Genomic DNA, 26,474 nt, shown 5'->3' on the forward strand with positions numbered 1-26,474 from the left:
TAGACTTTGCTCTCTCTCTCTCTCTCTCTCTCATCTCCTCTCCTTCTCTCTCTCTCGCTCTCTCTCTCCGTCCTCTCTCTCCTCTTTGTTTTCGTGTGTGTTTGTTGCGTTTGTGTTGGTTTCCTTAGACCGATGTGGCGAAATATGGTTTGAGGGAGGAGCTGTTTTTGGGGGGAGGAGGGGAGAGGTGCAGTGGGAAAGTGTAAGAACTAACTTATGTCCCTATAGCAATTAGAAGAAAGTTGAGGAGAAAAAATAATGGAGCCACTAATGGGGAGCCGACAATGGCGTCACCTTACTATTTTACCTATTATTCTCCCGCCAGCAGCCGTTACCACACCTTTCAGTCTCTCTGCAGGTTGAAAGAATTTCTGCTTTTGTTTGTTAAAGTATTCCTACGATATTTGCGTGTTCCTTTCTGCTGTTTGTGTTTTTGTTTGAGGAATTACGATTTTTCATTGATATGTAAATATTCAGCTTATTTGTTTAATAATTTTATTTTTAAGTACTACTGTTTTTTGTTCACTATTTTGTTTCCCCAAATGGATATTCCACTGATTAAATGACTTTCAATATATACGTATATATATATATTATATATATATATATATATATATATATATAATATATATTTGCTACTCTTGAGCTCTATTTATTTATTCTTAGATTGGTAGTAAATCATTTTCATTTATGTAATGGTTAGAATTCTTAAAATGAAGTTTATTTATGTTAAATATTTTCACCCATTTCATATCTGTATTATACATTGTGTCGAGTTTGGTATCTGAGGTTTTGCCTTCATTGAAGGTCTTGTGTTAATCAGAGTATTGAAAATAATGAGATTATTAAAAATACTGATTATTGAGGCTATTTTCAAATTCAAGTTCCAGAAGTTATTTGTATGATCTTGGCTTGGATTCTTTCTTAAAACAACAACAGTCTATTTTTCTTCATCTGAATTCTCGCAGTTTCTGGTATATTAGATATTTTCACCTCTTGGATATGTGATTTTCTTTAAACATTATTTATTAGCTCACTATAAATGTTCCAGGTGTATTAGAATATTCTTTTTTAATCATCTTTTCCACATCATCCATACGAATTAACTGTCCACAGTAACATTCATTGTTCCATCTTCCTTGCTTTTATTTAGTCTCATAACTAATCTTGCTCACATATATTGTACCACCGTTTCCTCTTGCATACACTTTATTAATTCAAGTCTTCACTAGCCTCCAGTCTCTCTTCAGTATCTATAAACAGCACAGGATCATCAGCAAACGCGGAAATTTACTGGTACCTCTGTACTTGGCATTCTGTACTATTTATTCCAAGTAGTATATTTAACTATCAGCTCTCTATAATCAGCGTTCATTGTTATTTTAGATTCGGGCCTTATGCCAGCTTGGACCCTTGGCATGGTGTGGAAATGAACAAGGGTCCTGGTATTGACCACTGAACCAGGCTTGGTAGCCTTAGCGACTTGCCTGTAGCTTTGAACATGTATATGAACCACGTAGTATATCCATTTGTATGAAATCAGATAATCACTTTATTTCATTAGAAATAAAATATATCTTTACGTTAAATGGAATCGTTATATATCGCTATTATGTTGCCGAAGTTAATGTCCAGAGAGGAAAGCATCGTTAAATAGTAAAAATGAAACTAATTAACGAAAATTAATCTTTATTAAAAAAAAAATAAAATCATGTCCACCTATTATAGCAATGACAACGTTGTGAAAGGGATAGTTGATTAGTTACTAAATTCGCCAACAGATGACACTGCGCATGAAAAGCTAACCAAACAACGCAATATAAACAATATACTTAACAATACTGTATATATAAGTTACGTAAGTTGGCTTTGTTAACGGCTACAAAAATATCTTTGATTTTTTTTTTTCTTGCCGTGAATCTATATTCCCGGAACATTTGAATGTGGAATGATTAAGCCTGAATTGCCGAAAGGAGTTGCCAATTATCCCTTTATATTTATCACATAAAGTCACAGTGTCAAGTGTGAAGCAGGGCTGCCGAAATGTGGAAATGACGTCACTAATCAGCGTTGCCGATAGCTCTGCATACTAAAATCGGCATCTTATAGAAAACGGAATCATTTTCAGTAGGCCCGCCCGGGGTACTTTAAGAAAATAAAACCAATCTTATGCAACACCTCATCGATTTATATTCATCATCATTCAACAAAAGCTTACATTAGCTATGTATATACACAATTACAACAAAACAACAATGATATATACATATTAAGTTTTATAGATAAACGTTTTATAAGACAAAGAATTACACACAAAATATAGGTAGACGTACCCTACTCAGTTTTATAAATCAACTTTATAGAACATATAGGCTATATAAATAAAATAAATAAAAAATTATTATTTTTTCATCATATATCAGGGATAAATATGTTTGAGAATATATTTTACTAATTCCAGATTTTATATCCTGTTTTATGCTAATTTCTTTGAAGCGCCCCCCCCCATAATGAAGCCTAGCTCCCTGGATTCACCAGTGATGGAATAGTAATTACGCCACTCGTAACTACATGGTTCAGTCAGTTATAATGTAATCACGTCTTATCATCAAATTACAATTCTATGAATGGAAACAATATCAAAATATCTTACAATTACTTTACAACCATGTAACTCATTAAATTCAATAACATTATAATTACAAAAGTTACAGCTATTTCAATCTTGCTAGTTTTATCTACAGTTTTGATTTTTATTCTTGTAGTTTGAATTACATTCCTAATCATACATAATATACTAGATATGATATCATGGGTATTTAACTGCTAACACTATTTGGTTTTCGTGTTTTACAATTATAAAGGGTTCCTTAACCGTCACAGAAGGGTTGAACGTTTTCAATGCTTATTAAGTGGAATCTCTTAAAGAATCATTTACACATATATTATGTAATAATAATGTAGTAATAATCATTTTCTACCCAAGCTTACATAAAAAGACATTAACTAATTAAAAAAAAATAGTATTGAAATTTATTTGAGACGATAAAATCAATCCCCTCGAAGAATGCCGAGTTTTTTTCTCGGCATGAACAAGGAGGGCCGATTTCTTCTCGGCATTGAAGGTCTGCTTCTCCGCCTGTAGAGTTTTTCTCGGCAAATCGGGGGAAAACATTCGGCATTTCGGCAACGCTGTCACTAATACGGCTTATCTTCTCCACATTGTGATTAGGTGAGTGTGGAATCCACACGTAAAAATTTCCACGCTTTTTACTTAAAAATTAAAGCGTATGCTAGTTAAAATCTAATAATAAGTTATAAAAATTTTACTATTCTATTTTATAAGTCTCACGCACAGATATTCATAAAATAATAATTAGTTTTTATCCTTTTTAATTTGTGGATGCGTTTGGATATTTATCAGATGTATAACGCTGACCGTTGATTCATGTGCAAACCTAGACCTAGAATATAAGCGAGATCTTGACCATTTCTTTTTTCTAATATATACTAGAGAGTATTCTTAATTTGCTAGTTTTAATGGCATATTTTCTGGAATTTTTTGTGAAATATATGCATACATTCATACTACTATTCGGTAGCAATTATTTTTCAGCGATGCACTTTACAACTTTGCAATACACTGCAATTTTTGCATGTGAACATGATTAATGTGCCTGTATAATCAGTTTGGTTATTCTACAACAACGGTGACATAACTTTTGAAATGAAGGCGGCTTTAATGATTCATAACTGTAATTCGTATAACGTAAGTCCTTAGTAAAAATCATAGGCCTAGTTTACCAGTATAGATGATAGCGCTCATGATTTCGTTGTCAGTTGATATTGCCCTAAATGAATGACTGTGTATAACAACGATAAACGTGAGAAATTATATAATGCAGTGGTAATTAAATCCTCATGTAAAATTAAATGGTTCAGTACATTAGCCTAGGTCCAGGATACGTTGCTAGTTTACTTTACTCTAAAAAATAAAGCATAGTTATAACACTGGTGCTTACAATTACATTTGCAGCTTCAATTCTTTATGAAAGTGATTGTGATTATGTAATTGCAATGATACAATACTGTGATAATTATTTTTTCAAGTTCACCTGCGAGCATATAACCAACAGTGTTAGTTGGGCCAAGATATAGATAGGTATAGTCATTATATTTATGGCAATAATGTCGGATTGAATATCATTACAAATTTTTCGTTATATCTCATTACGATGATGTGATTAAGATGCCTTATATATATATACTTGTTGTAAAACACCTATGTTACTTTTTGCATCGTCAAATTAAATAAGTTTCATTCCAGTTTTTCATCATCAAATGAAAGGAGTACCGACTGTTGTTGAGAAGTTTTGTTTTTTTATCCTCTCATGAAAAAAAATTAGAATAAAATCTAACTAAATGTTTAAACAATTATGAGCTAAAAACGGAAGGGTCAGTGGTTTATCCTTATTTATTAGTAAAGACAAAAAAAAAAAGCTACTGGTTGGCAATTCATAACGCTAAGTTTTGAGCACTAACAAGATCACGATAAACAACTCATTCATTCCTCCGAGTTCGATGAAGTCGAATATATTGCATAACTGGCAACTGTCTGAGACCGACGTGGATTTCCTTAGTGTGGAAATCTGGCAACCCTGGACTGTGAAGTGTCATTGTGCAGTCGGTCGTTGGATTTCATAGAAGAAGCTCTTGTTTCTTTGTATCTCTGGTCCTTTTTGGGTCACGGGCACGGAGGGCAAGCCAAGTGCCGAAGGCCAACTCAGAGGCGGTCACGCCTTCAGGAGGGAGCTTTGCCGTTAACATAGGTAAGCTATGAATAGACGTCAATAATTGTTTAAAAATAAATTACGTTCTTGTAGCCATTGCAGTAGGCCTATTTACAGCCATTTTGTATTGTTTACATAGGCCTATATCTTTTGAAGTATACTAGATATATATATATATATATATATATATATATATATATATATATATATATATATATAAGTCATATCACATTTCCGTGATTCATATACATATATCGAGCTACAATGTCCTTTAATATCTAATTCGCTCTACCTCGGAATTAATATATTTTCATATATGCTTAACCGAAGGGGAATTTTTTCTCGATAATAGATTTGCTGACCAGGGCGCGAACCTACTACACCACCGCTCGCTTCACTGACGTTCCTGGGTTTGAAAGGATCCATAGGTTCGCGGCCCTGGTCCAGGCAAATCTATTATCGAGAAAAAATTCCCCTCGGTTAAGCATATATGAAAATATATTAATTCCTAGGTAGAGCGAATTAGATATTAAAGGACATTGTAGCTCGATAGATATATATATATATATATATATATATATATCTATATATATATATATATATGTAAGTGTTTAACATAATAAAATATGGAATGTTAGTCCATATATATAAAAGAAAAGTCTAAAACTAAAGAGGTCAACCAGATTGCTTGCAGGAATGTGATCAGACTAGAGACGCTAAAGATGAACGTATAACAATACAAAAGTAGGCTAAGATAACATGCCGTCACCTGTAGTCATTCAATTGTTTATAAACATTAGTCAAGCTCCCTGCTTGAGACAACTACCCCGACTATTATTCAAACGGCCTACGTGATCTGTAGCGTGTCTCATTTGATTGTGTGTTCGTATGAAACTATGTCATCTGATAGTATGTTCATAGTTCGAACTACTGTCTGTTCCTTCATAACTTGTAAACAGAGATGGTAGACAGGCAGAACAGAGTTAGTGATCGTCATTAGAAGACCTGTACCTCTTTACCTAAGCTTTATCATGTAGAGGAATAGGATTAGCCATCATCATTGGCAGAAGCGATCAAGCTATCGTCATAGAAGACTTGTACGATCATACCTGATCTTCATCATGTAAAACTTCAGAAGATTATACTATTTTTTATTATTCTTGTGTTTTCTACAAGAACCTCACCGAACCATGAGTTTAACACATCGTCGTAAAGATAATACCGACTTCGTAAGTTGATCTACAAAACACCCCAGACACTCCATTAAAGATGGAAGTGCAATACCAACCGACTTAGCGTATAGATTATCGCTAGTCTAACATTAGGGCGCCTTATCATACAAGGCACAAGCCCTAATATTGGTGCCAGCGGACCAGAAGAACTCTACAACGTCCTACGAAGAAAAAACAGAATAATAAATCATGAAGTCAACGACGACGAAAGCAGCAGATTCTTCAAGCAACCTAGTATCATCATTAGTGGGCGACTTCAGAAAAACAAACAACAAGATTCGTCCAGCAACTTAGTATCATCGTTAGTGATAACTTCAAGAAACAAAACCGACGTGTCCTTTTTCCTACGACAACGCAAGCTTCCGTCTCTCATTAGAATCTATTCAATGAAACATCGTTAGTGATGCGTGTTCGGCACTCCAGACCCCCCAAACAAAACCGAACGCGTCTGCAGCATCGGATCTTTCAAGGGCTCGAATCATCGAAACAACGCGCACGGGGGAAACTGGAGCCAACCAGGTCGTCCGCTAAATAGAGAAGGAGGACCAGGGCCGTGTGTCGTTATCGGAACACCGTGACTTCCCACAGCAAGCTAAGTACAAATTTTTATTACATTTGGAGTAACTTTGAGTGTTTCCTTTACAGGTAGAATTTCGTTATTCCTGTGGCTGAAGTTACGAGACATTCTAATCTTACTTTTTTACAGAAATTATCTATATCATTGAGATTTCGCTACTGCGAGTTTTTATCTTTGAGTGTCTGTTTCCAGAAGTTCTACTGAGATATCATAATCATATACTATGTTAATTTATCATTTTGGGTGATTATTAATCCCTTACGTAACAAATCATATTAAACAGTGAATATGCGTTTACGCAGTGGACGTCTGTATTTATACAGATGCATGGATAGGTCGTTAAGCACCGTAGTGATAGAAACACACAAAAAAAACAAGTGAACACCCGTACAAATCTATATGAATTAGAGGTAACACTATTTCGGGTCATGACAATAAATGCTCCTTTGCAAAGTCCCGATCGCAGTTTTAGCCTTGAGTTTTTTGAGTTATATAAAATATCGAACCTCAATGACTCAACTCAACTTTAAAAATATGGCTGGATTGCAAGGAATAACATGTCTGTAAAAAACTTTCATCAGGCTAAATGCGCTGACCAGGATCCCTCACTATTTTCAATTTTAGCAAAGAATGAAGTACAAACAGTTATATTGTATGCAGTAGTGATAACTTGTCTTATTATAATCGCTCAGTTCCTAATAGTTCGTCATTCATTGCTTTATACGTAACCAGCAAACATAATGCTAAAAACACCACAATACGTGCCGATGACTAATAAAGAGAGGATCCTAATTATTACAAAAGAAATAAAGAAACAGTATCCCGTTCAGAATCAACAAGCAAACTCGGTGACTGTGTCACCTAGTCAGCGGTCAAGGTTAGTTAAATCTGCTGAGTTTTTCAAAGCGAAGCAAATTCCACACAATAAGCGACTCTAGCAGAGTGGGGAAAAGCGATGTTGGTTCCATACCATATTTTTTTTGAATTAAAAATGGATTTTTCCTATGAAAACACACGACCGTATAAGTAATCAGAGCAGGTTTTCGTTTTTAATTTTAATACATTAAGTTATAATAAATACTGGTGGATTAAGCCCACTGTACGCGCCGTAAAAATTAGAATATCTTGTTTTATTTCTTTAATACACGTAATATCTTGTATTTACGGACTCACCGTCTGTTGTTCGAACTTCCCTAATGAGAAGTCCGGATAAGCGAGCGTTTACAGATACCTCTATAGTTATAAAAAACGTTGATCTGTATGTAGTGTAATTGTAGATCCATCTAGGGGTATACAAAATATTATCTTACATCCTGCAAAATAAGGCGTGTTTATCAAAGGAAAATCCTATAAACCTTCAACATATTAAAATCCGTTTGAACAAAAATGAGACAGTTAATCAAATAATAACTTATATAAAGGAACTATACATTTGTCTCATAAATCGTAACATTGTTCAAATGACCCAACAGAATTCTCCCACAACCGCAGTCGTACTTTTGCACGCCAAAAATCTCGAGAAGCATGCACCCTCGAATGTCTTAGTGCGTGTAAAAAGACGAGCTTTGCTGAAATGAAATTTTTAATCCTTCCCGACACTCTGAAATATAACGATTTCCGCGAACAAAGCCCACCCTAAAAGTATACATATCGTGGATACGGAAGTTATAAATATCGCATTTTTTATTGTTGCTAATTTTTATCACGCCCAACCAGTCGTGGATGAATCTCTCTGATAATCTATCTAAAGTAATATCCGTAAAGTCATTCAAGCAGAGAATGATTCAGCAGAATTTTTTTTTATCATTTTTACCTGAATACCAGGAAGTTTCTCCACTGGGCGAGTGATCTCTGGAAAAAAACGGATGTAATTTAACACAAAATACGGTCTAAGGACAAACATAAAGCTATATACGTACCTTCGTGTAGACTCTCAATGAAATTTCAAAAAAATAGAGATAAATGCGAGCGAAGTTGAAAAAAGTTAGTAATAGGAGTCATTAGGAAATCAAATAAGCCCATATAATTTTTTCCCTCAAATGTCATGCCATAAAGATCGGACTTGGCGTATCTGCGTAGATTTCTGACGCTTAAACAAGGAAACGATCTCCCGATAGTTTCCAGTGCCATGTACCGACGACATCTTATCTCTGTTAGGTTAGAATAAATTTTTTTTTTTTTTTCACCAACTTGGACTTACTTAAAGGCTTTTACCTGATACCATTACCTAAGTGATTGTACCTCATATACCGTTTTCAGCACACTCGGAGGGGACATTATCAATTTTTACATATGCCTCTGGCTTACGTTGCGCCCCAATTAACAATATAGTGTTTTGGAGACTTTTATAAGGGGGATAACCTACATGCCTATATGGATGATCTTGTAATCTTTTCTAATAACCTTAGAAGTACATTTCACTAAAGTAGAAGCTAGTGCTACAGAGACAAAGAACAAATAATCTCAGGAGTAAAATATCTAAATGTGAGTTTTTAAAACCGAACATGTTTATCTAGGTTTTATGTGTCTGGTCAAGGTCTTAAAAGTGGTCCATGGTAAGGTGTCGGCTATTCATCAACTTTCCGGTACTTATTAACGTAAAAGGGGGTATACAGCACTTTTGCGCTGTAGTGGGTATTACAATCGTATGTAAATATGTAACTCTTCAATCATGACAGCTCCTTTAACAGATCTTACGAAGAAGAGCGTAGATTTATTATGGTCTGAAAAGCATCAACAGGCGTTCGATATCTTAATAGCGAATATGCAGCTTACCTAACTTAAAAATCCCTGATTTAAATAAGGAATTTTTTTTTATTGCAACAGACGCCTCAGACCAAGGGTAAGAGGGATACTACTTCAGTAATATGATAAACAGTTCTTCCCTATAGCTTTTTATTCACGTAAACTAAAGCCCCCTCTGAAAGTAAATATGCAGTAATAGGCAAGGAAGGGCTAGGTATCTTTAACTCACTAGTACGTTTTAAGTTCATAATCTATGGCTATCCTGATAAAGTCCTTACTGAACATGAGTCCTTTACCGAGTTTTTTCAAAGGCTTTAATCACAGTCCAAAAGAACTCGGTGACAAATGATCATTCAGGTCTTTGGAGCCAAGTTAAGATATCTACCATGGGAAAGCAATTATCATAGCTGACGCATTATCCCCGCAATCCCGCACCATACAGCAAAGAACCATTAATTGGACTAAAAGATATAGAAACATCCGTACCTATTGTTAAAAAACCGTATCTAAACAAGAAAAATTCCTTAACCCAAGAGATCGCGAGCATTGAATATCTGGGTCGGAGCGCAGAACTGTTACAAACTGAACAAAGCAAGCGTCAACAGACATAACCCAAACAATACACACTTCGAGCAGAAACCCTAAAGCAAAAGTATACTTAAGGTATGTGTATCAGAATAATGTAATCAAATAATATTAATATGTAGGTCTGTGAGGCGAGGAAAACCCGAAAGAACACAGCAGATGACTAACGACCAGGTAGTAGTAATAATCTTTCTCATACCAATCGTCATAAACTGGTTGCATTCCGTCATCCAGGGTTCCCTCCTTTTTCACAGAAAGCCAATCACTGTTTTCTGGCCTACAATGCTTACAGATATAAAAAGCACATAACTAATTGTAACACGTGTCATGAAAACAAGGGATACACTAAGACACCTGTCAGTTTAGGGGCCTATCCTGTGCCAAATCAATCCTTGAAAGAATATACGTAGAATTATTAACAGAATTACGAGTCTGACAGAGGGAATAAACACTTCTTAGTGTTAATAGTTCCTTGACACGTTATATAGAATTAATAGCACTAAAAAACAAACTCCGCAATTGAGTGCGTTAGGAATATTTTTGAGTGCTAAATCAGTAAATATGGAATTCAACACATAATAAATCTGTGACTCGGGGTGGTGTAAATCAATAATAATCTCCTTAACACGTTGTGTGAATTCCTTTCCATTAAGAAAACCAATAAATTATATTTTATCGCCCAGAGTCAATCGGTTTGGTTAGAATAACGGATAATTAAATAGGAGTGTCATATGGTACTATTACGAGTTCAACTCGTGATATTTGGATCCCGACCGGATTATAGCGGTTCTCGCGGTTTTAAATACCTTTATCAGTTATATCTTGTATCTAGAATTAATGCCGCAAGTACGCCTTATACGGTACGCCGCTGAGAACACTTTTCCACATATTCAAGCCAACCATTAATTTATCAAATATATATATATATATATAAATATAAAATAAAAATAAGATAAATATGGATACAAGTGAGTCAATATAATACACTCCGTAAGAAGTCGGAAGGGTTACAAATTATAATAAAAAAGGAATCACGATAAATATCAATAAGCAAAAACGTAACCATTAAATATCTAAATAAATATATGCGTAAAGATTTGAACTCTAACTTAACGCGTTAGTAATGACAAATAAGCTAAAAGTTCAAACACATATCCAAAACCTACTGACATATTGTCTGTCCCGGTGATTTATATTCGTAGTCAATGAAAAAAAAAAAAAAAAATATAAATAAACTAAACTAATAAATAAATAAATAAATAAAATAAAAATAAAAGAGATTTTTTAAAGTCAGGAAGTCTAGAAGTGAAAATGTTATCTATGGAATAATCCTATATGAATCTTATACAGGGCAATAATAATATATATAGAATTTGTATGGAAACCTTTTTCATATAGTTTGAATAAGGAAATATTTATTTAACATAAATGCCAACATGAAACTAATATATTGTTCAATTTTGGTACTGTTGTTTTTTTTTTTTCCAGAACATTCTTCCCATGCGGGTGGAGAAAATTAAAAACACTAAAATATCATTTGAAAATACTAAAGTCGTATCCTCTTACAACAAGTAACGTAACTCTTAGCTGGCTGAGAGCAATCTCCTGCCAAGTGACGACGTCATCATTGCCGTATCCAGCATTTGTTTTCCTTTTAACCTCAATATCTGCTTACACAGGCTTCATCTGTGTGTCGTCTCTGCTTGCAAAAGCAGATTGGACTGGAGAAAGGAAATGCTCAGCTCATGAACTTCACATGTGGTTCATAGGTCACATGACAGGCCACATAACATATTCTTATCCGTTGTGTGTAATGCAAAGTAGTTAAGGACTTGCAATCATTTAAAAATTAATGAACAAAATAATAAGGCAAATAGAATTTTCTATAACAACAAAATGAATAATTAATTTTTTTTTTCTGAACCTCATAGACATTTAGAAGTATCAAGATATGTATATATGATTATTTACTTGCAACATTAGCCTATTAACAATTCAAGTAAAACATTCATGGGAAAATGTCACATTTTTTTCTTGAAAACCCAAAGTTTATTTAGAAATTAGTTACATCGTGGGTTTTTTTCGTTGCATCTCCTACCTATTCATAATGTTTTAATAGTTACCTCAGAAGATGCGCACGAGAAAATGAATATGAAACTTTTGTTAGGGCACATAGAATCTGATTAATCTTCTCTTTGACTCTTATGTTTGCCTGGCAATCTTACAATTAGCTCCGTTTCCAACTTCTTTGTCTAGTAACTACTACCAGTAATATCGAATTTTCTTTGAGATTCGTAATGATATCTATTTATTTTTATAATTATGGATATTTTTACAAGTCATCATAGACCTGGATAGGTTCACTCATTGTTAATGCCATGGATAAAAAGTTTGTACAGCGGACTCTTCTGAATTCCAAAATACAGCGAATTCATGTGGGTTAAGTCTGGTCTAAATGGCTCTCTCCCCTCCCCTGTATTTGGATGTCGTCTGAATTTAACTTTGCCCTTGTGACAAGTATAATTTCACTTGCAGGCTGATTAATGGAACCATGGTTACAGTATCCTGCAGTAGGAGAGTTTCACCATCGCAACTTCAAAAAAAATCGTTCGTCGTGGTTACGGAACGACTACAGTCAAGTAACAACCGCCTACAATGTGAAAGGAATTTCATGGACTTCTTCGACCGACACCGTATCTCGTCCGTTAATCTCGACCTGACACCGTATCTCGTCGTTAATCTCGACCGACACCGTATCTCGTCGTTAATCTCGTTTTTGATGCGGAACGCTCCAGCGGCTGTCGGAATTCGACTACAAAAAGGGACATACTTCCGACATTACGACCCGAAGGATATTCAACTCTACTTTGCTGGCGAAGGACTCGTGCTGGGTGATCTATTCATCGCGAACGGAATCGTGTAGCTTAGGATGCAGAGAATAAGGTTATGAGCGCAAAATAGAACGTTGGACCCGCCCCAGGCAAATTTTCCCCTTGTTTTAACCATTGGAAAAGGCCGTTTCAATTGGTCTAAAGGTTGGTTGTCTGGAACTGTGTAATGGACGAAAAGTTTGTTCGAAAGCTAGTTAAAAGTGAAGTAGTATACCTCGGTCATGTATCCTATATATGAAGTGTCATGTATCCTATATATAAAGTATCATGTATCTTATATATAATAATGATCATAAATAACAGAGTCGAAATATATCTTTGCGTGTACGCAATAGAATCTCTTATATAAAATGATCATAAATAACAGAATCTAAATATATTTTTGCGTGTACGCAATAGGAATCTATTTAAAGTGCACTATATATTAATCATAATCATATGAATCCATATACATATGTATAACAATACAGGTAGCCTATAATCAATCTGTTACCTTATATCTTACCATTATCTGCAGTTTATTTATGAGTAATATATGATTAATGAATCAGATATATAACATTTAGCATAAAAATCAACGAATACAATCAGCATAAACATTAATACTTATCAATTCATATATGAAATTTTTATCAGTTAAAATATAGGATTTTTATCATGTTAATCTTCATTCTATGCAATTATCAGAGTACATTAGTATTTTCTGTAGCATAAAGTAATCTTAAGAGATGAAGTGAAAAAACTGTATCATTATATATCATGTGATCACTATTATTTACCAATATCATTGTTTATATTTTATACTTGAATCAATTCATGTACACAATGAATTTTATTTAACTTACTTAATATATATATATAATCACAAATAGTGTCTGTATCACACTCCTATAAGTCAAATGCAAGTCAAGTTTGAGTAATATTCAGTAGTTGGTTTTGGTACTGACCGAGCTAATGTAAGTGTTTACATAATAAAATATGGAATGTTAGTCCATATATATAAAAGTCTAAAACTAAGAGGTCAACCAGATTGCTTGCAGGAATGTGATCAGACTAGAGACGCTAAAGATGGACGTATACAATAAAAGTAGGCTAAGATAACCATGCCGTCACCTGTAGTCATTCAATTGTTTATAAACATTAGTCCAAGCTCCCTGCTTGAGACAACTACCCCGACCTATTATTCAAACGGCCTACGTGATCTGTAGCGTGTCTCATTTGATTGTGTGTTCGTATGAAACTATGTCTCTGATAGTATGTTCATATGTTCGAACTACTGTCTGTTCCTTCATAACTTGTAACAGAGATGGTAGACAGGCAGAACAGAGTTAGTGATCGTCATTAGAAGACCTGTACCTCTCTACCTAAGCTTTATCATGTAGAGGAATAGGATTAGCCATCATCATTGGCAGAAGCGATCAAGCTATCGTCATAGAAGACTTGTACGATCATACCTGATCTTCATCATGTAAAACTTCAGAAGATTATACTATTTTTAATACCTTGTGTTTTTTTCTACAAGAACCTCACCGAACCATGAGTTTAACACATCGTCGTAAAGATAATACCGACTTCGTAAGTGATCTACAAAACCCCAGACACTCCTTAAAGATGGAAAAAGTGCTAATACAACCGACTTAGCGTATAGATTATCGCTAGTCTAACATTACCTCATAGGGCGCCTTATCATACAAGGCACAGCCCTAATATATATATATATATATATATATATATATATTATATATACTATATATATGTGTGTGTGTGTGTGTGTATGTATGTATGTATACGTTATAATGAAATTTTCAATTTGTAATGAATTTGAAACTAAATGTACTGTAATTGTTGTTATGAGCACGATATTAGGAAATACTAAGCCTAGATTATTTTTTGTGTAACGTTAAAGAGCGCAGTTTTAATAGGCATATGTACCATCATCACATCAGTTAATTCAATGAGGCCTAAATCACGACATTTCCGACCTTTATTTTCTTGCTAATTTACGAACTAGCTATGTTTCTGATTGCGTATATTTTGTCGATGTAATTTTTTTTACCTTTATGCACACAGCTTAGGCCTATTTTTGTTTTTAATGTCCTGGGTCTATATCCGATAGTGGACCTATAGGCCTATGTCTACTAGGTCTATAGCCAACAATAAACCTGTAGGTCTTTATCTAAGAATGGACCTATTAATGTGGATATAACAATAGACCTATAGGTCTTTATCTGACAATAGGCCTAGGCTATACTATGTTAGTATCCTACAATAGACCTATAGGTCATTAACTGACAATAGGCCTATGTGTGTATCCTACAATAGAGTCCTATAGGTCATTATCTGACAATAGGCCTATGTGTCTGTATCCTTCAATAGAGCTATAGGGCTTTATCTAACAATAGGCCTATGTGTCTGTATCCTACAATAGACCTATAGGTCTTTATCTGACAATAGGCCTATATGTCAGTATCCTTCATTAGACATATAGGTCTTTATCTAACAATAAGCCTATGTGTCAGTATTCTACAATAGAGTCCTAGGTCTTTATCTGACAATAGGCCTATATATCTGTATCCTACAATAAACCTATAGGTCTTTATCTGATAATAGGCCTATATGTGTGTATCCTTCAATAGACCTATAGGTCCATAACTGACAATAGGCCTATGTGTCTGTATCCTACAATAGACCTATAGGTCTTTATATGACAATAGGCCTATATGTCAGTATCCTTCAATAGACCTATAGGCCTTTATCTAACAATAAGCCTATGTGTCAGTATTCTACAATAGAGTCCTATAGGTCTTTATCTGACAATAGGCCTATATATCTGTATCCTACAATAAGCCTATGTGTCAGTATTCTACAATAGAGTCCTATAGGTCTTTAGCTGACAATAGGCCTATATATCTGTATCCTACAATAAACCTATAGGTCTTTATCTGATAATAGGCCTATGTGTCTGTATCCTTCAATAGACCTATAGGTCCTTAACTGACAATAGGCCTATGTGTCTGTATCCTACAATAAACCTATAGGTCTTTATCTGATAATAGGCCTATGTGTCTGTATCCTTCAATAGACCTATAGGTCCTTAACTGACAATAGGCCTATACTATGTCAGTATCCTTCAATAGACCTATAGGTCTTTATCTAACAATAGGCCTGTGTCAGTATTCTACAATAGAGTCCTATAGGTCTTATCTGACAATAAGCCTATATGGTCTCTGTCTGATAATAGGCCTGTGTCTGTATCCTTCAATAGACCTATAGGTCCTTATCTGACAATAGGCCTATTGTATCCAACAATAGAGCCCTATAGGTCTTTATCTGACAATAGGCCTATATGTCTGTATCCTACAATAGACCTATAGGTCTTTAACTGGCAGGAGACATATATGACTGTATCCTTCAATAGACCTATAGGTCTTTATCTAACAATAGGCTTATGTGTCTGTATCCTACAGCAGACCTATAGGTGTGGATACAACAATAGACTTATGGGTCTATATGTAAAAATAGACCTGTGTGTCTGTGTCCTACAATACATCTATAGGTCTTTAACTGACAATAGACCTATATGTCTGTAAAATTACATAGATCTACAGTTGTTGATCCACCAATAGACCTATAGGTCTCTATCTGACAGCAGACTTACAGGCCTAGATCCAAAAGTATGAACGGTGAACTTGCTTGGGGAAGAGCTGAAAATGAATCAATTTCTCTTGCAGTATTGATACAAATAGGTAAGAGTAAAGAGAAGCAGGTGAAAAGCATATTCTTATAATTAGGCCTAATGGGTAGTAGTAGACAAAGTATAACATTAAACCCTGAAAGTGTGGCATTGCTAATAGTAATTTATGGGATGCAGCCCCAACCCAACTTTTACCTATTTTCACCCACGATGACATACCCTACCTGGGACCTCTTTAATTTTCCTTTGCATGTAGCCCTATGTTATGGCCTACCAATTGTTAAAGGGGCAGGTTGTGGGCTGATCATTCAAACATATGCATAGGCCTAGGACGTTCATCTCGGTCAACCCGAAATGATCCTGAAAGCCTACATAGGGGGTGGCTCCAGGGGGAAGAGTAAACCAGCACCCCCCCCCCCCCCCCCCCCCCCCCCCCCCCCCCCATCCCCTAATTAGGTCATGACACCTTAAGATAGGTTTAGTCAGGGGATGGTGCATCTTGTTCAGATATGTTTTTTAGTGTGCTATGAAGGAGGCTGTGCTATTACATTTGGGGTAAATGCAAAGGTCTATTTCTGCTTTAGGATTATCTTTTTAAAACTTATAAAGCAGTGTAATTGGTTTTTGTTCCACTTTCATTGCCAAACAACACACAATGTGAAAAACAATGACAAGAGCAGTGTTTTTCCTTACTCCTAACAACACCCATTCCCCATTCTGCATTTGTAAATTGTCTGGTATGGCTTTTTCCAGCTCTTGAACACCCATTACCTTTTTAGAAGTAAATTTGGTGTGCTGTGGTGTGGTATGATAGGTATGGTATGGTTTGGTATCTTAACCTAGGATGCCATGTCTAGCTTGGCCAAGAGGTCCTTAATCGCCCAACGTAAGTGCTTTATACATGGCTTAACATGATTATTTGGGACATTCATGTCCCTAAGATCTATAAAGTTATTTTCATTTCAGATATTTGTACGTAACGTAGATCATTTTTCAAACATGTATAAATTTCTTGAGTTTTTAATAATAACATGGAATCGTGGTTTTATGATGAGTGTGAAAGTCATTTCTGGTAATGTAGGAATTATTGAGTGTCATTACAGTTCACTAATGTGGTTGTAAAAGTTTGATTACTTATAAACTTTAAGGGATGTTAGTGTCTATTTATCATGCTGTGGGCATGACAGCAAGTGCCTTGCTGAGATCTGGCAAGGCATGAAAAGGAGGAGAGGTCAGAAAATATCTAACACACCCTGAATCAGAGGTAGATAAAGATTTGAGAAAGAACATTCGGTGACCTTTGAACCTTTTAAGTTCTTACTACAAACAACTTGCCCCTTAGTTTCCATAAGGAAAAAATTCTGTACTATTCATCATCAGAGCCCCTTAGTTTCCATAAGGAAAAAATTCTGTACTATTCATCATCAGATGACCACTGGCACTATTTAATGCAGTGCTGGTAAGATGAACATTGCATTTCTTCTGGGGCATCATGCCCTCTTATACAAACAAGGTAAGGAGGCGCTTTGTAAGATTAGGGAATATTTCACTATTACAGCAGTTGACAGCAAAATCAAGCTTGTCATCTGCTTATTTGATAGATAAAGGAATGAAGGATCTTATCATGCAGATCAGCCCTCACCTTGAGAGGCATCATGATTTAAAGACAAAACAGCCAAATTTTAGGATACATCCATGTATAAATCACCAAGATTTCATCCCATGACCAAGAAGGGACTGTTCATCTCCCCCATGTGTGCCACCACACAGTTTTAGATCTGCTAAGAAAACGATAATGGATGGATTTAAAGTTTCAGAACAATTCCAGGATTTCATGAGACTAAATATAATGCAGGGAGACCTTACCTCAAACACTAGCAATATTTTGCTGGACTCTATTCCAAAACTAATCTTATAGACCTTGCCAAGTAGTACTTCCAGGCTGGAACCCCAGAGAAGGACTGTGCCATAATATCATGCCAGAATATTTGTAATGTATTTCACCTCTGTATAGTACACACCTTTGAACTTGCATGCTTACAGAATGCTTGAGGTTAAGGTGAAACATTAGCTGCAGAATGCATTCCTACCATACTGAGTTTTTGCTTTTGTGCAGCAGAAAAATAAGAAACTTGACAAAGCTCTGAAAAAGCTGAGTAGATTTTATCAATATTATCATTATGTATTTTAGTCTCAGATGTTTATGAAACTTCTTTTGGGGGGGGAGTTACCATGGAGGTTGCTGATTACAATCTCCATCTAGTTTTTTTATAGTGTTTCAATTATTTAGAATCAAAGATCAACATTTTATACTTTTTCCTCCAAATCTAAGAAGCCGTGGTAGTTAAGAGGTCTCTGGTCAGTAAAGATATTGCTATAGGTATTTTCCATCAGCATGAAGGCTGCAATTATTTCCCCAAATTTTTTAGTTTAATCCATTTTCCAAGGTCGCTGTTCATTTTAAGGTTTACACCGATTTTTTTATAATGATCACATTTTGTGGATGGAAACCATGGAGGTCATTGTCTTTCCAAACTTTTACCGAGACCTATTATTTGTTTTTAAATAATGTTTCATATAATATTGATGAAACTCTGGATGTTTGTGCCTTAGGAGTTAATGATTACTATTGCCAGCAAAATTATTTATATGTACTTGTTTTGTTTCAGAAGGTATTATGGAAATTTAAAGGTATAAAAGATAACTCAATTTTGATGAAACATATCACCATGTTCTTGTATGGTTGGTGATCATTTTTCTCCAGTATTTTTCAAGGTCACAGGTTAGATTACAGGCTCAAATTTGAATTTACTCCTGATTTTAATGAAGGTTTTGGAGGTACTGTATTTTATTAATTTCTCCACGTGATGGTTTTTACTATTGTTTTTTTTTTTTTTTATTGGCACTGGTCTTCAAAAGCCACCTTTTTATTAGTGAGAGATCCCATTCAGAGGTGTACCAAACTGCATGGTCGGAGGTAGCACTGGGTCACTCAAGTTCTAACCCAGTTGAACAAATGGAGCTGGTAATGCTGGGCATAGGACAATGATAGTTGCATTGGTCTGGGATATGCAGTCTGCATCACAAAATGTTACATTTTCTTCAGGGAAAAAGAAGAAAATTTTGCTACAACAATGTACTAATACATTTGAAGTCTGCATAAGAGATTATAAAGAAATTCTCTCAAAGTGTTCCCAGATTCATCAACACTGGCACTCACATTCAACTAATATGTATGTCCAATTTTATGTACTATGCTGCTTTGCAGTTTTGGCTTGTGATTGTTTGCAATTGACCTTTGATAATTAGAGAATTCTGAACTTGAGTAAGAAATTTGGGCCCACCAGTTATATATAATATGGCAGCCATCTGAACCCCACTCATTATCTCTACACAACACCTCACTCTAATTCCTATTTAAAGTACCCTGTACTTCACTCCCTTGTTTCTTTTTTATATGTTGCTTACAGCCAACTTCGCCAAATTATTGTTTACCGAGGTATAATGCTCTTACATAGATGCTACATCATAAGAGAAATTTAAATGATACTCACTAGGTTTGCTGTAAATTTAGTCTTGCCTGTCTTGTGAGGTTCAATGCCCCACAGTTTTCTGGAAGTGTAATTTCCTGTTGGAAACACATTAGGCATTGATTTTCCTGTTCTTTTGAGTTGTTGGAACTTTAACACTCAAACTTAATATCAGTGCTTTCTTTTGAACAGCCTGACTTGAGTTTCTCTTCATAGTTTGTCTTTTACAAATTATGTATAAATTTTCCTTTCATAGCTTCACGCATTACTTCTCAGTTTCCTGAGCTGCATTCCTTGCCGAGACCTTGGGGCTTGTAGCATTTTACTTTAACAACTATGGTTGCAAATAGGATTGTAATAATAATACAGCTCTTAATAGTATTTGTTTCATGCAATTGACAGTTTTATGTTTCAACTAACTGAAGATTGTTATTACCTGTATCCTTGTGCTATAGGAAACACTAGTGCCATCTGCTCCTATATGGGTATTAGGAGCTTCTTGCTCAGCTAGATGTGTAAGGAAGACAACTTTCATGATAATTGTTGATTTAATTTTTTTTTTAACTTTGGGCCATTAAGCCAAGCACTGGGGCACTTTTGGTCACAAAAAAGGCCAAAATAAAGATCCAGAAAATGAAGGATATAATGGCAATTGTTAAAATAAGAGGAATAGTTATAAATTCCTAAACCACATACTGTAATTACTGTATGAAAATGGCATCCATGAATAAAATGCTTTTAATCCTTATCATATTTATTAAATCATATATTATACTTGGATCCAGGAATACATATTTATATATACAAGGCATGATGAATCACTAACTCTCATTTCAATATTATTTATTTACAAGCTAAACAAGATGAATAATTCATAAAAAAGTTACAATGAGGCACAAAATACAACAGTTGTGTAAACAATCGGGATGAACACAGCACTTAAACATTGTGATGCACTACAGGATTGGAAACCTCTCACCTGTCTTCCTCTTGATGCTTGGCAACAGGGAGAAGCAAGTGGTGCATTTTTCATTTCAATACCACTCAAAATGAAAGACCTTTTTTTTTTTTTTCCTCTTCAAAGAATGCACATCCACACTAACTGGTATCGGTAATGTCTCACAATACACTCTCCCATATCACGGTACGGTATGTATATATAATATATAAGTGTATATATCGCATTTTCTCGCTCTCTTCGTTGCTCTAGGGACTGAATGTGCTATACTCGACCTGTACAACAATGCCTAGTGCAGAATTTGTACGTCTTCCATTTTCTCTTCAAAGCCTTAACTTAATCCTCAACTACAGACATCTAATTAGCAATACTGGAAAGGATATATAATGTATATGATTATTATAACCTGTTTTTCCCTGTTGCACTAATCCCTTTTTTATAAGTTTATGTAAACTGAGCAAGGGGCATAATGTATATTCTGGCCAGTTGCACTAAGTACAATTCTGAAGGCTCTAATGGCAATCACTACTAATGCTTCACTTTCCTTGTTTGCAATTAATAATATTGACAAAGATGCAGCATTTAACAACGGGGGAAATTAATGTCCCCAAAAATTCAATAACAATAAAAATAAAATATAAATTACAACAATAATTCTCAAGACCCCTTAGGAAATTAATAATTTATGGGCATTCGTTTTACAAAAAGTGACTCCAGAATGGAATCTTTCAACATCATCCCAAATTAAATTACAAAAAATACTAATGAAAATAGTAAAAGAATTATTTAAAATCTATAACCTAGGGCTATGACTTGCTATTCATGCCTATATCAAGGGTTTTCCCTTTAAGCAAAAGAAAAGAAAAATATCTCATAAAGATGATAAATTAACCTCAAGGTCATGTCTCATACGTTCCAAGAAGTTATTTCCCAGAGGATAAAGTCATTTCTAACACAATTCTAGATCTTTTAACACAATTCTAGATCTTTTAATGCAAGCACTATACTGTTTGCTCGGTAAGCATTAAAACTTCAGTGATACTCTGTTTGAAAACTACAAACATTGGTTCAAAAGTTGAATAATACTAAGTGCAGTTCTGTGAATGAGCCTGGCCAAAAAGAATTGAGCTTTATTTTAGAAAGCTCAGCTAGGTGAATATGAAAACTTACATTGTACATTATTTCATGACCTATCGCTGAACGCTAGAAAATATATAAACTTACTTTTCGTAGAATGCCAAACAAGTGTGCTATGTATATCTGCACAGGCTTTTGTATTGCCAATGAAATAAGCATTAGTAAAGCTTGTAATATTACCCTTGAGAAAAGTAACTTGCAATATCTGTAAGAAGCACTTGTACTGCGTGCTAATAAAATATATATATGTATATCTTTCACTTTCATCCTGTGGAATTATCACTTAAATGTTAACCAGTCATAAATAACCTAAGAAGGGCATTGCAACATTGTTTTTCAGCATATACTTGGACATCAAATTACATGACATGATGAGCTCCAACTGCCAATTTAATATCACATGTGGGTTAGATATAGCCATCAAATAATGCAATGACACACCCAAAGTACAGCTTCCGCAAGAACTATGTTGATTCTACTTCTCTTACCATCTTCTCGGCTTATGCCCTAATTAGAGATCAGTATTATGTAAACCTTATTGGCCACACTTTGACCTCTGCCATCTTTTCGATGATTTTCCACGTAGAACCAACAATAAAAATACTTAATACTTTTGATGAAATAAACCCAAAGTAGTCACACTACTACTGCACTGTATCATACCAATAACCATGGACATGACATGACAAGCTACCTGAATATATTATGTTAAAACAATTTGGATGCTGTTCTCAATATTTCTGAAGCAAGTGTATTGCATGAGGCTTATATAGTATACTGTATAAATCAAAGTTCACTGAAATCACATTTTCTTTGAAATCATTTCACCCCGTTATGGGAATAACCTCAGAGGATGGCACTGAGGGAGGGTCGTCTGCATCACCCATGCTGTAACGCCCTTCATCCTCCTCACTATCTGCAGGAGATGCCTTCGCTGCACTTTTGTCACCCCGACCACTACTGCTGTCATGCTGACTCAAGCGGTCGTCACTGCTCCACTTGTCTGCAACACTATCTTCACTCACTGTTTTGCCAACACTTGTTACACTGACATCAGGAGGAGTGACATCTGACTGGCCACTTAATGGAACATCCTCAGCCGAAGTATCCATGGGTTGGTAAGTTGGTGGAACAGTTTCTTTTCCATCAACTGCTGACGAATTGGAGGACTCTGATTCTGTAAGAGTGACCTCCATCTGAGTCACCGTGGCAGATGAAAGTTTGTTGGGTTCAACATCATCTGTAGAAAATATAGAAAAGGAATGATATTAATGTTTTAGGGGGGGAAAACTTCTAGTAAAATTAAAAGCTAACAATGTAAAATTACAAGCAAACAATGCTGCAGAAATACATTAACATTCCCAAAACCATTCAATTCCTTATTTACAGAAAATATGTTGCGCATTAAGAATATCTGAATATTAGTAGATATTTTGCAGCTTCCTTTTTCATTACAGTTATTAATGCTATAATAGTCTTCACAACTGGTTCCCATCTGGTTCTGGCCTTCATCTGTCCCCTTCCTATGGCAGTCTGGGCTTTCACTGGTTATTATCATACTACCAGCTCTTCCTCCCTTTTCAAAATGTGCCAAAACCATCAAAAAATATTTTTCAACATCTGAACACCTCTCCACATCCCTATTTGTTATATGATCTTCCCAGTGCAGTCCAGTCATGCAATTTTATTTGTAAACCACACCTTTACAGCTACATTTTTAAGTGCTCATGTCTTCATTGCATACAGAAGCTCAACTCTCCCACATGCATTGGAAATGTGTTCCATTTACTAACCACATGCTCTGATTTACCAGTAGGCCAGCAATCTACTTGAACCAAGTTGCTACTACTTATTCTTACTGCCCACTCGATCCATTATGTCATCTACTATGAGATTCAGGGCCTCTGTAACACGGTTTTTTCGCAATAACTTTTTATCTATGCATTTCATAAATATAACGCTTATTCAGAATACATATTATATCAACACATAAATTTTGAGTGTATTCTGCACTGCGTAGGTTGAATAAATTTGGTACTTATAATGTAAAAGTGACCTTTTTTGAAGACGGGCCAACTTACTCAGAGAAAAAGCTTTCGAACGCACTCGTTACGTAACTTATGACAGCATTTCTTCCCTCTTTCTCGATGGATGATTGGCTATACGTAACGAATGCTAAACCTCTGGCAACAATGACATACAAATTTAAATACAAGCAAAGCAGTACACCTTTATGAACTCTGGAACCTCAACACTGATAATTGTCATAATGAACAAACCAACAAAATATGTTAATAAATACAAAAACACTTCGATTATTAGTCTGACTCCCAAAATAAGTTTCCAAAGAAATTACAGTCTACTTTATAGGTCACAATCAGATTGACAAGATGTAGGGAATAGTTGGTAATTATCAAAAACATAGTAGACAAGCTTGATTTGATAACTCCTATATCCAATGTCAAGCAATTTTTATTTATTGGCTATCTACCTATTTACTGAAAAAAAATAGCCGGTACCGTATTTTGGCTTTAAACCTTCACCAATAATTATCGTCAGAATGGTGACTTCATAAGGCTCCACCCACTTTCGCCTCGTTATAATTCAGGATAACACTGAAGGCTACCATGGGCATTGTTGGATTAGAAAATTTAACTTCTGGCTTTAAAAACTAATTTCTCGAGTAGTTGTAAGAAGTGCTAAATGATCCTCAACGATCCCAGCAGTTGGCCTAAACTTTTAATTCATGTATATTACTGCTATACTGTTGCGGCACTACTGCTACAGTAGTATTACTACGCTAGCACTGATACCCCACCCACATCTATGTATCGTTCCGCCATTCATAAAGTCTTTGGGTTTCAGAGCCGATGGAATTTCTGTCTGGTGGATGGGCGGGGCAACATTTAGTCAAAAGGTGTTTGTTTACCTTACTTACGTAATGAATGTTTTTCGATTCTTGGCTCGTAATCATTGGCCATGGCGTCGGCTAGATCATTTTTACTCTATAAAAATTAAAACTATCAGGTTTAGGTTATTGATAATGCTGTCAAAATTTGTGTGTGGTTGTAAAATATACATATGTCAACTTTCAGCTACATCCGATGCTTTGACAAGGAGCAAAGTCCAAAAAACCGTGTTACAGAGACCCTGAATCTCATAGTAGGTACCAATATGTCCCATCTTCAGTGACTGTCCCTTACCTTTCAACACAATCCTCCATCAATTCATTATTAGGCCTTGCTATCAAGACATTGAAAATTATAAATATCTTTTAAACAGTGCAATCCTGAGCACCACCTGTGACATATTTGTGCATGATACTGCTTTCACCCCCTCACATGCCCTTTCTGGTTGCCATTACCTTTATTTTGCTTTTTCAATTTCCAATCCTCCTTATTTATTCATTTATGTATGGTAACCTTTATGTTGTTACACCACAGTCTCCTGCAAACACTGGATCCTGAGAACATCCCATCCTGCACTCCTTTGTATTTTCCTGTTTCTACGATAAACTGCAAAGGGGTAAGTGGGTGCCAATCTAAACTATGGCATTTGAGTTCTGATATGCCGTTATCAAATAGTTGACTTTCCCAGCCTGGTATGTTATAAAACTCTGTTATAAATTAATAAAGTTTCCATGTATTATAATCAACTAGTTTTCATTCACAAGGTTTAAAGATTTTATATCGACAACATGCATGCATTCTTGTTTCTATAGTCTCACTTAATAGTACTTAAAAAGGTTGGATTCTCCTAACTGGTTCACCTTGATAAAAGCTATTACTTACGTCCACAGTTATGAGTGTCTTTGGTCAATGTTGTGAGTACCGCAGTCAAGAAACTTTTTCTACACCCTTTTGGGTAATATCAGATTGGTGCATATGAAATGAATGTTTGTATTTCTGAAATTGATACCTTCTTGAGACTGCAGATTTATTTTATTTGTGCTTCAATGTAATTTGCAATGTAAGTTCTACTCACTTGCAAATTTTTTTTTTTTTTTTTTTAAGCCTCGTGAATATTTGTCCTTTTCACTTAACAGTGCCCTCTTATGAGAAAATATAAATGTTTTAATGGTGACCTGAAGTTTGATTTCTTTAATCTGCTTTGATTAATGGCTCTTCAAATTCAAACAAGAGAGTAAAAACAAAATTCAGTTTTGAATTGAAAATTACCAAGTTTTGTGCTTTTTAATTACACTCTAAGGAGGTGATATTGTCAAGTTTACTGCTATTGTTAAGTTTATTGCTAATCTCCCAATGATTTCCAATTATGGCTGTACATATACACTGGTGTCTTAGATGATTCTATTGTAGTTACTGGCATTGTTAC

At 35.1% G+C, this 26,474-nt stretch overlaps 2 protein-coding genes across 2 annotated transcripts in view; both read right to left on the bottom strand.

The window, feature by feature from the left end:
• Window positions 1-26,474, bottom strand: part of LOC135213163 (uncharacterized) — a gene marked incomplete at its 3' end in the record, with an annotated part of 298,865 nt that overhangs the window by 148,803 nt on the left and 123,588 nt on the right.
• LOC135213154 (uncharacterized) overlaps window positions 20,781-26,474 on the bottom strand; it is a 309,126-nt gene continuing 303,432 nt past the window's right edge. The window contains 1 exon segment of the mRNA XM_064247098.1: window positions 20,781-23,379. Within this exon segment, the coding sequence (XP_064103168.1) occupies window positions 22,964-23,379 (416 nt within the window). The 3' untranslated portion in view covers window positions 20,781-22,963.

This window comes from Macrobrachium nipponense, chromosome 42 (assembly GCF_015104395.2).
Source record: "Macrobrachium nipponense isolate FS-2020 chromosome 42, ASM1510439v2, whole genome shotgun sequence".
Lineage (NCBI taxonomy): Eukaryota > Metazoa > Arthropoda > Malacostraca > Decapoda > Palaemonidae > Macrobrachium > Macrobrachium nipponense.